This window comes from Aedes albopictus, chromosome 3 (genome assembly GCF_035046485.1).
Source record: "Aedes albopictus strain Foshan chromosome 3, AalbF5, whole genome shotgun sequence".
Lineage (NCBI taxonomy): Eukaryota > Metazoa > Arthropoda > Insecta > Diptera > Culicidae > Aedes > Aedes albopictus.
Window position 1 is genome coordinate 267891123 of NC_085138.1, and position 15826 is coordinate 267906948.

Genomic DNA, 15826 nt, shown 5'->3' on the forward strand with positions numbered 1-15826 from the left:
TGTATTTCCATTAGTTTAAGAGAAACAATTGATGATGAATAAACTTGATTTCAGTTTGAGCTGATCATCCAAACAACGGTTTTATATCTGCTACAAAGAATTAGTGTCGTGATTGAATCACTCCCCGCGCTTCAACAAGCTCCATAGGCTGATTCCGATGGTAGATAGTTGGATTAACAGGCACCATGGGGAAGTAACATTCCACTTGACATAGGTCCGATCAGGTCATGGTTGCTTTCGACAGTATCTACACCGTTTCGGTCATGCGCGTTCTTCCGAATGTCCGGTTTGTGCTGGTTTAGATGAAACGACTGAACATGTTTTGTTAGTGTGTCCGTTTTTTCGCACAATGCGTGATCGTGTGTGTGCTTGCCACGTGCGGGGAGGACTACTGGGTTGGATCCGAGCCCTCGGTTGATATGAGATCCTCGGTAAGGGCCGGGGCAGGTGGAGACTCTACTGTCAGCAACCTGATAGGACCTAAAAGGTAGTGATACCCTTGCCTTCCGCAGGTCATATCGGGTTGCACGTGGGCATCAATTCTTGATGCTTGCAAAACAGTTGGGTGTGGGCGTGGGGAAGACCCTGCCCGCCTTCCGAGGACAAAGGGAGTGGTGAGGATCATCGGGAAACTGGCTAAGCGCCAGCATGCTGTCGTAACGAACTTTCCAAAGCGAGTCATCGATGTTCGTTGCAGTACGCTACGCAGCTAAACTTAAGGGTACGATATTCACTAGCCCCTCTCTGAAACAATGCCTGCCAATGACTAGCTTTTACTTTTGTTGTAGAAGATGGCCTTAACCTCACACTATACCCGCACCTTCCTGTGAAGGTGTCTGTTGAGCAGATTGTCCCCCTTGGTTTCTTTATAAGGAAAAAAGTCTAAGCAGCCATTAATAACGCAGCCAATGCCGCATCGCACAGTGGAGCACCTAGTACATCAAAACTGATCAAAATTATTTTGACGTGATTTCGCAACCCAAATACAACCCAAATTAGTACTGAAACGTATTTCATAATTTTCAATGAATTTTAAAACAATAAATTCACCTAGTAGTGAGAAACAACCAATCTAACCGACTTCAACAAGATTTTTTTAATAATAATAATACAGTCCCGATTCGTTCGTTGGTGGCTCGTTAGATGGGCTGTCTCGATGGTTGGATGTTCACTGGTTGGGGAAAAACCCAACTAAAAAGAACTGTCAATGTCAAAATCGATGTCAAAACGAGTTTGACATCTGACCGCCGTCGCATCGCAGCTCCTACATACAGAACGTTTGTGCAAGTATGTGAGTGTTTCGTGACGTATTTCTCTTCACTTGTGTGTGTCTAGAGCATTTTGATCAGTTGTCAGTTGCCCCAACGAACGAACACAATTCACTAATCGGGGCGCAGTCGTGACCCAACGAGTGAATCCTCACTGTACACCAATCCATAGAAAATTGATATAGTGTGTATCCGAACATCGTGATACTTGGTGGTTTTGTAGTTTATCGAAAATAATTAGAACCTTATTTATTTATTTCATCATTAGGGTGACCAATTTTATAATTGTAAAAATCAAGATTTTTCAAAACTAAAATTTTTCAAAAAATCACAGCTGTTGAACTAGTTGACCGATTTCAAACTTCTTTTTTTGATTGAAAGCTGTTGAATTCTAGTTTTCAGCAAAAATACGTTCAGAGGGCGAAATAGTGTTTTTGGGCAAATAATATCATATAATAATATAATTATCACGATTTTTTCAAAGTGTTGAAACTCATAAAATCGGAAACATCCGGAAGGTTTTCTTGCTGCATTTGGAAGAGGAACAATAGTTTTATCATACACTAAAAGCAGATTTCCCGGAAACAGCCGGAAAATCAACTTATATCATTTTGAATGTACGGTAAAGGATTCCATCAATTTTTTTTTTCAATATTTTCATATATTGTATGTAAACTTAATGTCAATTTATTTGGGGTTCAAATTAACAGAATAAGAACATTAACCTTCTTTAACAAACTGCATCGTTGAATTGATTGACTAACAATTTTGTTCACTTTGTACGGTCAAAACTTGCATGCGCTGTGAGTTATATCAAAGAAAACGGCTAACATTCAGCTTCACTAAACCTCTTCTGATAAGCGTAAACAAAACATTTGGACACTGCTTAGCTGTCAAACGATTACACGATAACTACACTTGGCAAATCACAACGGGAAACCCAATTACTGCATTTTGAGTTTTTCCACTTATGATCAGGTTTTGATATGATTTACTTCAATGTGTGCTGTGCTGTTGTCAAGAAACAAGGAAGTTCTACCGCAAGCTCAACACATCCCGCCATGGCTTCGTGCCGCGAGCCAAAATATGAAGAGATAAGGGCGGGAGCCTCACGGACGAACACGAGGTGATTGAAAGTTGGAAATAACATTTCGATAGTAACACCAGGTCGACCATAATCCTGAATGTCGCCTATAAAGTGCTGATACACTGAAATAAGTTTTGTTGTCGAAACTACCGATTCCATAGTAAAATTACTAACCGTACCTATGATTCTCAACCGACAACAAAATCTGTTAAGGTAACTGAAATATGCTTGAAATTACAATGCATTGTAGTAAATTCAACTAAAAGCATAGTCGTCTCAACAACAAAACATTGTTAATTTTTCCAGGACACGCATTTTACAACACAGTATGGTTAAAAATACAATGCTCATTTGTTAAATTAAGACTATTTTTGATAATGTTAACTGCAGTGCTAGTTAAGTTGACAGTGTTTTAGTGGAATTAACTGGAAATTGTTGTCGGTTGAGAATCATAGGTACTGTTAGTAATTTTACTATGGAATCGGTAGTTCCCACAACAAAATTTATTTCAGTGTAGTCTTCCGTCTTTCTGTGTGTTCTCTATGAGCATGAAACCTAGACTATATTCGAAGAAGACTTGCAAACACTCAAAGTGTTCGAGCGTTGAGTGATTAGGATCATCTTTGGCGGTGCGCAACAGAACAATAGGTGGTAAGATTGTGTTGCCAAGAAATCCTAATGGTTCAAGATGATGTGGAGCTCTGTGGAAAAGGAAGCCTAACCTAACCAGGTTGAGAGGGCGATTTGGAGAGTGTATGACGTTCCGGAGGTGAAGGAAAGCAGCAGCAAACCGAAATGTGTGGCCTTATATTGTGGATTCAATCGTATGTGTGTAATGATGTGGAACTATACATTGAAAACGTTTGTTAATACAATTAAACGTGTTTCTAATCAATAACGAAAAAGTCTCAAAGTATGATGTCCTAAATTGTAGGGAACGCTTTGGTACAACTTAGATTTTCATCGCACACTGTTACATTGAACCAGGTTTATCGCTTCATCATCTTACAAATTTGTCATCAGAAGCAGTGTCGCAGTCATAAATTTCTCAAATACATTCTTGTCGCCCGTTGGAAGATAATTAAAATCACTTAATTAATGAGAACAAAGCACAAGTTGTCTATGCAAATGGCGCATGGAGGTTCGCCCAAAACGAGCGTTACTTACCTTTGGATCATTGCTAGGGTAGTTGCCACGAGTGAAGACGATAAGAATAATTAGTTAGCTCAGTGTTAAGAAAGCGAACTTTTCTTTGGATACGTGGTGCGCTAAAGATGTTCGATGCTGGTAATTAAGCGACGATAACGAAATCCTGGTAGCAGAAACAAGAATCACTCCCTTTTCTCCGTCGCTCACCGGGTGTGACTGGACGAGCGCTTAGCACAACTGCTGGGTGTAATATATCTATTTGAAGCTACCCACTATAAATCATCCACTTGTCAGACTTTGGATCATGAATGAACTCAGAGTATTACGGGCGTATTTTAAAGAATACACTCGCGATTCATTTCACATTTACAATTTCGCATTTTTTACCTATTCATTTAAGGCCGTTCGCAATGCTGTTTTATTTTGTATGGCGAGTTTTAAAAATTTCAAAACTCGTCATACAAAATAAAACAGCATTGCGAACGGTCTAAGCATGGCCAGGGCAATATCGCATTTTTTGATAAATTCAATAAAGACATAATTGGATTCCAGATATCTTCCCACGCTGTGCCACCCCACCGAATTTACTTGACTTGTTTGAAACAAAATATCAGCTTCATAAATCATACCGGTCCCTACAGGAGGCTGAAGAGAAAACCTACTAGCATTCATGGTATATTTCCTCCTAAGATGCTCCTTGGAAATTGCGTAGGCCATAGTCTACGACGATTGGAAGTTTTTCCGAAAGGAAAATATCGATTTCCCGTTTGCTGAACCCCTTTTTTTACGAGGAAAGGCGAGAAATAATAATAAATTGGATAAATTTGATGACCGCTGCCGGAGCCGCATTTGAGATTATTTCCCTCATTTGGTAGCTGAAGAATTGTTGCTTCACTTTGGAGGATGAGAAGAACAACTGTGACATCACAGAGTGGTGTTGTGGGTTTGATATCAGAGCACTCAGAAACGATTTTCAGGAATCACGCTTACTTAATTGTTTCAAAAGGTTTAAGTAATGAACCATGAAAGATATGTAGATTTTATTATTCATTTATTAACTCAAACCACATATGTACAGATGGATAAATAATGAATAAATAAGGCACAAACCCGTACCTAAAGAAGGGGTTTTGGGAGTTCGCGCTGGCCCATAACCGAAGCTTTAAGTTGATCATTTGCGAGGTTCTGACTTTTCTATAATAATCTGTCGTATTCGAAAGAATGCGAACGACACGTTAGTCGTCTTTCAGCAGGCATTAATTGGGTTCCAAAAACCTATCTCAATTTGTTGCACTATTCGATCAAATATAGAACTGTCTCATAACGTGGGCAGATCACCTTGGAATAGTGCGTTTTGGCGTTAGTTTGATTAAAGCAAGGATTAAAGTTCTTCACATATCGATAGACCTGCTGATAAGTCTATGGATGCTCCTTCGTGATGGCTAATTTAAAGTCATATTATTATTATCAATTGTAAAAGTACACACTTTATTCAAAAAGTTTAGTTAGTTTAGTTCATAATTTTGGTGATTACTCTTTGTGTCTGCAGGGGCCCTAAAATTACAAAAAAAAATGTATTAGAGATCAAAATTCAATTTTATGAAATTCATTACCGATATGGAAGTAAAACTCATGAGCATTGAGGAAAACGTACCTGCGATTAGGACGCAGGACGGAAAATAGCCATTGACTAAGCTTAAGGTAGTGGATGAAATTCAGGATCCCATTTATTAAAAAAAAAATTAAGGAATATGAAATACACATATTCAGACCAAAATTATTATTTGTGAGACCCAAAAATGTATGGGCTTGAGCTACTATGATGGTCGATTAGTTTTGATAGCTTAAATGATTGTTTAAAATTAAGATCTTCAGGAAGTTTTGTTTAGAAACTCCTCCAAGCATTCCTTAAGGAATACTTCTACGGATTCCTTCATTAATTCCTTCAAGTAGCATGTCATGAAGTCGTTCAAGGAATTCTTCAAATAAACTTTAACGAAGTTCTCCTTTGCAGATTTTTCCAAGAAGGAATCTTTCTCAAGGAAAAATATATTTGATGAATTTCTGAGATCATGCTTAGAACCATGCCTGAATGAATCTTGGCCTGAATGAATTTTCTGAAGGAATTTTGGCGGAATTCATGTAGGAATCCTTGTTGAAATGCGTGCAGGAATTTTTGAAGGAATTTCTCAAAAACATATTAGTAAACAAACATGTTTTGGTTGTGGTAGGTCTCATCTCGTACCACCCACGTACTCTTAATATTGATTTATTTTTTTTTATTTTTATTTATTTAATACCAATCTTAATCTGATTATGTCTTAATGAAGTAAAAAAAATACATGCATAGATAAAACCAAATTACAAAACAAAAGAGGCATTACCAAAAAACTCATAAAGCCGTTACAAATATTTATTTCACTTTTTGTCCCACCACTCTTGGGCTGGTCGAGGGGGGGATAAAAATAATAAAGCATTTAATCTGAAAAATATTAAAAACTCATCGGATTTGTTAAAGAATTTTTAGCAAAACCCGATATTTTGATAAATATTTTTTCGTCTGCCCCTGTAGGATATTCGGATATCACAATAATTCTTTAATAATGCCCAAACTTCCTGAATAATACTTTCACTATATTTCCACCACTTTACTCTAGAGCTCTAATTCACACGACTACACTCTGTCGGTCGCTGACCATGAATCCTCTCTCTTCCCAACTGTGCCTACTGCGATGCTGTCTCTTAATGCTATAGGGTAGACCCTACAACCCCCCTTAGCTTCTATTCCGTTAATGTGGGATGAAATCTTTGAATCTTGCAGGTTCTACCCTAACACGTTTTTCACGGATTCCTTCGCGCTCATGCGGCCCTGTGTTATTTTCGATCCTTTTCAAATGAGCTACATTTCGTCTGTATTCCTTTCCTGTTTCCAACGACTTAACTGTTACATCCTCCTACCTTTTTAATAACTTCAAATTCCTCTGCAGAAAAATCTGCCTCTAACTTGTTATTCTTCTTCATCCTTTTGCTTACAACGCGGTCTCCTATGCTAATATCACTTTCCTTTGCTCTCCGTTTTGAATCTGCATAAACTCGTCCTTTTTCCTTTGATACTGCATCTCGGTCACGTACTTCTCCGTCATTTAAGTTGGCAGATTCAACTTGGGGTAGCTTGCTACGAATTTTTCTGCCAAACATCAATTCAGCAGGAGACTTTCCGGTGGTACTATGACTCGTTGCGTGATATGTGAGCAGATACTTCCGCATTTCTGCTCTCCAGTCCTTTCCCAATTCTTGAGCAATTCGCATCCTTTTCAGTAACAATCTGTTTTGGCGTTCTACTTCGCCGTTCATGGCAGGCCAAAACGGTATTGTATTTACTAATGCAATCCCGTTACTTTCACAAAACTCCTTGAATTCTTCACATTTTGAGCTGAATTGTGGGCCATTGTCAACACGCAAAGTTGAAGGAAGCCCATATCGACTGAATATGATGGCAAGTTCTTTGATGGTCTCAGCAGCTGTTATCACATTCATCTCGCAAACTTCTATAAAGCGACTGTAATAGTCTACTACAACCAACAAATATTGCCCCTCCGGTAATGGACCAAGGAAATCAGCTGCAATATCTCTCCATGGCTGATCTGGGAGTTCCCGTCGAATCATAGGTTCTGGTGGGTTTGGAGCCGATACTAACGTACATCCTTTACACTGTTTCACGAAATTCTCGACGTCTTGATCCATTCGAGGCCACCACACGTTCGTTCTCAGATGGCTCTTCATCATTCTTACTCCTGGATGACCTTCATGAGCTATTTGCAATACCCTGGATCTCAGACTTCTGGGAATGATGATACGGTCCACCCGTAGCAATACAGTATCAATGATGCATAGTTCACTCGCAATGACCTTGTAAGCAATCGGCATGTCCTTTTCATTTCCGCTTTGGATGATTTGTATGACCTCTGAAATTTCAGCATCATTGTCACTTTCTGTTCGTATTTAATTCCATTTTAGGGCCACTGACGAGCCAGCCGAAACTGCTATCTCTCTTATGATCAACTCTTCATCTGCATCAAACGGACTGGGTTTCACTATAGCTAGTCGAGAAAGACTATCGGCTATATTCTGGCTTCCGGGAATATGTACTATTTGATAATCAAACGATTGAAGCCGTAATACCCAGCGTTCTATTCGGGCACAAGGCTTAGAGCGAGGAGTGAACAGATATTCCAAAGCCTTGCAGTCTGTCATTAGTTCAAATGGTCTTCAGTATAGATACATGTGAAAACGTTCCACGCTCCACACTAGTGCCAAAGCCTCCTTTTCCGTTTGGCAATAGCGCCGCTCGGTATCCGTGAGTGATTTTGATGCATAACAAATCACTCGTGAAACATCCAAGCTGTTAGTTTGAATCAACACTGCACCAAGTCCGGTGGGGCTAGCATCCGCCATGACTGTGGTTTTATCTCTGACGTCAAAAAATCCAAGTTTAGTGGCTGCAGCTAGCTTATTTTTGATTTGCTGAAAAGCTCGGTCATGTTCGTCGCTCCAAACAAATTTCACTGCCTTTTTCGTCAGATCTCTCAACGGTTCAGCTATAGTGGCGAGATCTGTGATGAATTTGTTTAGATAGTTTGCCAATCCTAGAAAACTTCGTACTTCTGATTCAGATGTAGGAGGACGAAAGGATAATACAGCTTTGACTTTGGTACTAGATGGACTTATACCTTCTTTCGAAATGTCATAACCGAGAAACTCCAGCCGCGATACCCCAAACTCACACTTCTCCCAGTTAAGCTCTACGCCACGTTCTTTGAACCTATCGAGCACCTAAAAATTTTACATAACTAATTTTATTATTCCATTCAAGTTTATTACATTATGTTTCCTGTTATCTCTTTACAATACCTTCTTCAAGTTTTTATCGTGGATTTCCTTCGTCTCACCTTCTACCATCACATCATCTAGGTACCAGTATGTACCTTCACAACCTGATAAAATCTCCTCCATTATTCTTTGAAATATTTCAGGGGCAGTCACGAGTCCGAACGGAAGCCGTTTGAACCGGAACAATCCTTTATTCGTGATGAATGTTGCCACGTCCCTCGAATCATCGTCCAGCTCAATCTGATGAAATGCTTCACGAATATCCAGCTTGCTCCAGATTTTTCCTCTTCCGAGTCTTGCTAGATACTCATCCACTACCGGCATAGGAAAATGTTCTCGGACTACCGCTTCATTCACTTGTCGTAGATCCAAACAAATTCGTGGTTCGCCTGAAGTTTTCCCAACGATTACCAGCGGAGAAACCCATGTTGCCGGTCCTTGTTTCACTTCAATGATATCTCGTTGTAATAATTGATCCAGCTTCCGGTTTACTGCATCCTCCATTGGAATCGGCACTCGACGAACTGGCTGAAAGACAGGCCGAGCATCTGCCATCATTCTTATCTGCGCCTTCACACCCTTGATTTTACTGAACGGTTTCATTTCTTTGTCGACGTTGTTAACTTCGATTCCAACTTTCAGCACACCCAGCTTCTTAGCAGTCGCGTCTCCCAAAATGTCCTTCTGTCCGCCATTGACAACGAAGAATTCCGCCACTGTAGTCCTACGCCCGATAGAAACTTCGGCCTCGAATGTGCCTACCACGTCCAACGGTGTATCGCTTCCATATCCTTTCAAAACTCGTTATGACCCTTTTGTCGACGTTACTACAATGACCTTCCTCTCTTTCATCATTTTCCACGTTTCCAGCCGAATCAAATTTGCATCTGCTCCCGAATCAATCAAAACCTTCACCGCGATTCCTCCAATAACTCCGTCCAAAAGATTTGTTTGGTTTCCTCCATAGAACGCATAATACACCTTTTTCGGCTCCGGAGAATCATCTCGCTTATCCTTATCTTCCTCCTCTTGCTCTACTGCTGACGATTTATCGATGTTGTAGATCTTCCTTGGTCTCCTTACAGCTTCTGATCTCTGTTTTTGCTTCCTGCAAACAGTTTCGAAGTGACCCAATTCACGACAACGACGACATATACGACCACGTGCTGGACAATCAGGTGAATTTGCCAAATGCCCGGACTGTCCACATGCAAAACAAGATGATTTCGAGCCTTTGAACGCCGTCAGTTTGGTAGCAACTTCACGCTTGGATGTAACCCCGAACAGCTGCCCACGGTGTGTTCTACGATCTGCTGTTGAGTTTCTGCGCACCGCAGGTCGTGCCTGATTTGGTCGGTTGACTTCATAAACTGCTACTTCTCGGGACGTATTGGCGTGCTCCTTCAACTCCTTCATTTGCTGATCCGTATCCTCAATTGTCGCTGCTATTTCCTCAATTTCTCTGATCGATCGATCGCGTTTGAGAATGGCCTTGCGAAGATCATCTGAACGGCAATTCTCCACTATGACATCGACCAGATAAATTTCCTTCAAGATTTCAGTGACTTCTGTTCCACACTTCTCGAAACCACAGTTCAGTGCCTGTTGTCTCAACCGGATGACATAGTGAGAAAACTTTTCATTTGACTCTTGCTTCAATTTACGGAGCTTACGGCGTTCAATCACATCTTGTCTGCCAGCTTGGAAGTACGTATCAAGTAACTCAATGGCAAAATCATACACCTTGGGTTCCAATGCTACCAGAGGTGTTTTATCATGTTCGGGCAGACTTCGAAAAATTTGGCTCGCTTTATTTTCTGATCGCTGATGCTATACGCTTCGAAATAGCACTCCAAAGACCACTTCCAAGTTTCCCATTTTCGAGAAAGTTTGCCCTTCTCGATTGATTCACAACGGAATGGGGGAATTTGACGTGATTCTTCCATCTGGAACAGTAGTATATACAATAATTTCTACCACATTATTCATGTGTAGACATTTTTTTTTTTCATTCTAAAATACATATGTTTGATGGTATCGGATGATGGCTATGAAAACTTCAAATAATTTTCAGGTATTAACATATCCCCAATATTTCAAAAACCCATAGCTGGAAAGCATATCATCAGCATTTATCAAACCGTTTTATGCTTTTACTCTTCATACATAAACATATGTTTATGTTCATGTTAATGTAGTAAATGTGAATAAATTATTCAACGCAAAAACACTTCACTTATTTATTTTCAATTTTATTTATTTATTATTATTATTTTTTTATATTTATGAAATGATCTTTCGCATTTACCAGTCCTTAGTCGTCTACTGATTCATTCAACTTTCATCCTTTCTTAGAAAACTACTGGTCCAGTTTCAGTAACTCTCAGAACGCTACTAATTGAAAAAAAAATCAGAACGGTCCTAGTTCAATCAACTTCTCTGAATATTACTAGTTCAGTAATCCTCTGAACGCTACTGGATCAGTAAACATTTCTTTGAACGCTACTGGTTCAATAGACATTCCCCTGAACGCTACTGGTTCAGTAATCCTACGAACGCTACTAGTTCAACCAATATTCCTCTGAACGCTACTGGTTCAGTAATCCTCCGAACGCTACTGGCTCAATAAACATACCTCTGAACGCTACTGCTTCAAAAGACATTCTTCTGAACGCTACTGGTACAGTAATCCTCCGAACGCTACTGGTTCAATAAACATTCCTCTGAACGCTACTGGTTCAGTAATCCTCCGAACGCTACTGGCTCAATAAACATACCTCTGAACGCTACTGCTTCAAAAGACATTCTTCTGAACGCTACTGGTACAGTAATCCTCCGAACGCTACTGGTTCAATAAACATTCCTCTGAACGCTACTGGTTCAGTAATCCTCCGAACGCTACTGGCTCAATAAACATTCCTATGGACGCTACTGGTTCAATAGACATGCTTCTGAACGCTACTGGTTCAGTAATCCTCCGAACGCTACTGGTTCAATATACATTCCTCTGAACGCTACTGGTTCAGTAATCCTACGAACGCTACTGGTTCAATCACAACTCCTCTGAACGCTACTGGTTCAGTAATCCTCTACTTCATCAATGGCTGAAAATAACGGTATCAACAGTAGATATTGGACAAGACCCATCTTTGAAACATTATACTTCAATCGTTTAGAGACACACATATAAAAAGAAATTAAAAAATATTTTGTTTCGCATCATCATTTATTTGTCATCAATAAGCAGGAAAATATAAACATTTAGATTAATTACAACCAACGGAAACATCTTTCATGACTTTCTTTATTTTAATTTGCCCATTATTTAATATAGGTAATATACTTGGAAAATATAATAATGTATTTTTTTTTACCGTATACATGTACTGAAGTAACTATGCCATGTGGTTTAATTTCTCAATTTTGTATATAATTCCCATTAAAATAAAAGAAAAATGAATTCAAATGAAGACCGAGTTCCCCTTTTTTTTCATTTTGTTACTTCGGGATACTCGGGAACAACAAACAAACAAACAGCTAATGAAACTGGATCGCATAAACAAACATAACCAAATTTTCTTCACGTTAGTTTTCCCAATTCTTTGCAATAGAACAACACGGCACAATGATGATGTACTGCAATATTCCCTTCATTCCTGATATGAACAATCAGTTTATACATAAGAAAACAAAACAAGTAATGCTGTACTCCTGGGTTCACCAAATACCGTTAATCGTTCTGAACTGAGGTTCTCAGGTTCCGAATACCGTTCAACCACCGTCCAATATTAGCTAGACGACAAACATCTCTCTCGTTTCCACCAATGACACAATTCATTGATTTCGTTTTCCATCACTCTCTTACCCTTCGCCGCACGCATGCGCGTATCGCACATAGGTACGTCTTCATCGTCATCATTATCATCATCACCATCATCATTCAAACAAAGCAGAGCGCTAGCAGAAGCAGTGCAGAAGCCCAACCAATGAGTGACGTAACCAACACGCTAGAGTGAGAAAGCAAAATTTTGAATTTTTGGAATCGTCGCAAGTGGACAGCGTGTACACGGAAAAATATTATAACCCAAAGAATAAGTTTTAAAAACTCAAATTTGACTAAACTGCTTAAAGTTTTAACTCAAAGTTGGGTTGTTTTCTCCCTCGCTCCATCGCAATGTTTTCGAAAACAAAGAGAGAGGCACCGACGCATCCGCTGCTCTTCCGTGGAAGAAGCCAAATTTGGGTTTTCTTGAGTTAACGCAAATTTGCGTCAATTGAGGCCTCCGTTGGGTGAAAATAACTTACCTCTGGGTTAATTTTTTTGCCGCTCTCAAACGAGAACTACTCACTCGCCACTATCGCTGTTTGACGCAAATTTGAGTAATTCCACGGAAGACCGGGATTGCGTCAAAACAACTTAAATTTGGGTTCATTTGTAGTTCCGTGTATCGCAGCATGCGTAGCCCGCGCACCGTGTTACTATAGCAACATGTTTTTTTTTTTCACCAACGACGACGGTGGTACTCCCTTCACTTCCCATTGCAAGTCAGCACAGCAGAAAATGCATAATCGAAATCGAAACATTTTCATTTATCAAAGAATTCTCACTCAACCCAACAATTCCGTACACGTAGAGACGAACCAGCCAAGGGCTGAAAGTCTCTGAAATAAAGACCCAAGGTGTCGATATTTAATTTCGAATCACATTCTATAGAAGCACACCATCCGATACATCCATCAACACATATTATTTCCAAACCGAGCCAAAGAGCGGCATTCTTATATCACTTTCACATTTATTAGTTTTAAAATCGAAATAAAAACTCTTACCGTTATCCTCGTCGCCAGTTGTAGGATATTCAGATATCACAATTATTCTTTAATAATGCCCAAACTTCCTGAATAATACTTTCACTATATTTCCACCACTTTACTCTAGAGCTCTAATTCACACGACTACACTCTGTCGGTCGCTGACCATGAATCCTCTCTCTTCCCAACTGTGCCTACTGCGATGCTGTCTCTTAATGCTATAGGGTAGACCCTACAGCCCCCTCAAAATGCAAAATCCAGCCAAAAATTTTTGAAGGGGGGGTATCAGGTATCAGGTATCAGAAGGCCGGCTCCAGATGCACGTTATCCTCCATTTGGGACATTTGTGCCATCGCCAAAATAACAGCCTATTTCATCATCTACCTGAGGGAAAAGGAAGGAAAAAGGATTTGGATGGGGATAGGGACAGGTAAGGAAATAGGAAAAATACCCTGGGAGAGGGTACTAACGCACAAGCGTACCACAATGGGTTCAAACAGCGCCCTGAAAAGGGCACTGTAATAACGCATAAAGCGAAAGAGAGCCTATAGCTCTTTACCACAGTGGGTTAAGAACAACAGAATATCCTGAAGATTCAGGTTTCTGAAGTCAGTTTCACTTTATAAGTGTTTCCCGAGTACTCAGAAACGCAATTGCGCAAAAACTGGACAGTTACATATCAAATAATACGAAGTTCCATAATCGGATTCACAGCTATCACAGGCAAATGAATCAGCTTGCTGAATATTCGCCATGTGATAGCTGAGTCGGCAGTGGCCAGTCAATGCTTTGACCAGCATGCTGCAATTCTGCTTTGACAGATTAGTTAGATACTTCCTCCTCTCCTCTTCTTGGCGTAACGTCCTCATTGGGACAAAGCCTGCTTCTCAGCTTAGTGTTCTATGAGCACTTCCACAGTTATTAACTGAGAGCTTCCTCTGCCAATGACCATTTTGCATGTGTATATCGTGTGGCAGGCACGAAGATACTCTATGCCCAAGGAAGTCAAGGAAATTTCCTTTACGAAAAGATCCTGGACCGACCGGGAATCGAACCCGTCACCCTCAGCATGGTCATGCTGAATACCCGTGCGTTTACCGCCTCGGCTATATGGGCCCTTAGTTAGATACTTCGCCACCCGTAGAGATGGCTCAGCACTATATAATATGGTTTGACGACATGACTCCACACTATTCCAATATTGTCTGTGTTGAGTGACAGCCCAGGTGTGAATCTGAAGCTTAACCCAACACTTCGATATCGGAATAGCTGGCTCAGGGCCAATGAAGTCATGTGATGCTCCAGAGCGAGCTAACTCAATTCATTTCCAGCGATGGAAGAATGACCAGGTACCCATAGAAGGTGAACAGCGTTTGCTGAATTCAGCTCCTCGATTTGAGTTCGACAAGCGACAATTATCTTCGACCTGAAGTTGGCCGAAGCAAGTGCTTTAATAGCAGCCTGGCTATCTGAACAGAAGTATATTACTTTGCCCATTACATGCTGCTGAAGTGCTGATTGCACTCCGCACATAAGAGCAAAGATTTCGGCCTGAAAAACGGTACAGTGTCTACCAAGTGAGTAAGACTGATACAGCCTTAGCTCACGAGAATAAACACCAGCACCTGCTCGACCTTCGAGAAGAGAGCCATCAGTGTAACATACGATGCCGTCTGAAATACTTCTTATCAGATAACCAGATGTCTTCCGGGAAGGGAATTTCATGGAAAATGTCCTATATGGAAAATTACAAGCAATTGTAAGATCACTTGGAGCAAGGACAATTTTGTCCCAATTCACCAAAAGTGGAAACAACGAGGTGTGTGTTCATCAGTCCTGCAAAATATCAGTCTCAGTGCCTGTTTTTCAGCCGAAAATGAATGACTGCAGCGGTCGTTTTCAGTTCCTCGATGTGAGAACTGACAGAGTCCGAGAGCTCCATTCGTGAGCGACCCAACAAGATCAATTCCCAATCATCCACACACTACTCATGCTGAAAGGCCATTCTTCTCAAGCGGTGGCTTGTGAGAGTGAGTGCCCTATACGCTACCACGGGTGAAAAAACTCAACTACAGAAAATTGAATGGAAATTTAACCCTGTCAGCTCTCGCTTTCAGCACGCTGCGTGCGAGTGTGAGTACCTATTTCATTTCGCTTCCGTGTTGCTGATCGGAAAGTAACATTGACAGGAAAACCAAAACGGAGAAAATGAAAAAAGCAAAATATCGCTATCATAAAGGCCTGTCGAAAAATTGCAGCACTGGTGTTGAGGTGCGGTTCACAGGAGTTTCCTCTAGTAGACCGAGTACCCGTAACCGGTAAGTGCAAGAAAGGGCTTCTTGTTTGAGATGAATGTGTAGTGGGGCAACGTCAAAGAGAACTTCGAGCGCTGCCGTAGGAGTTGAAGAGAACGCTCCAGACATCGCCATTAAGCACATCCTTTGGAGATGGCCTAATTTTGATTAGACCGTTCTCACTTCACCCTTTTGCCTCCACACAAGACATCCATAGGCCAATATTGGCCGAACCACAGTTGTGTAAATCCATTTGATATAAGTACTTGGGTTTTAGACCCCAAGTTGTACCAAAAGTACACCGGCATTGCCCGAAGGCCATACAA

The 15826-nt window shown here is 40.5% G+C and overlaps 1 protein-coding gene across 1 annotated transcript in view; it reads right to left on the reverse strand.

Moving 5' to 3' along the window:
- Nucleotides 1-11057, reverse strand: part of LOC109398944 (uncharacterized protein K02A2.6-like) — a 29937-nt gene extending 18880 nt beyond the window's left edge. Inside the window, exons 1-4 of the mRNA XM_062857923.1 lie at nucleotides 11030-11057; nucleotides 9206-10151; nucleotides 8416-9118; nucleotides 8235-8337 (exon numbers count right to left, since the gene is read on the reverse strand). Coding sequence (XP_062713907.1) covers nucleotides 8235-8337; nucleotides 8416-9118; nucleotides 9206-10151; nucleotides 11030-11057 — 1780 coding nt within the window. The remainder of the gene's footprint in view (nucleotides 1-8234; nucleotides 8338-8415; nucleotides 9119-9205; nucleotides 10152-11029) is intronic.
- Nucleotides 11058-15826: the final 4769 nt, after the last annotated feature.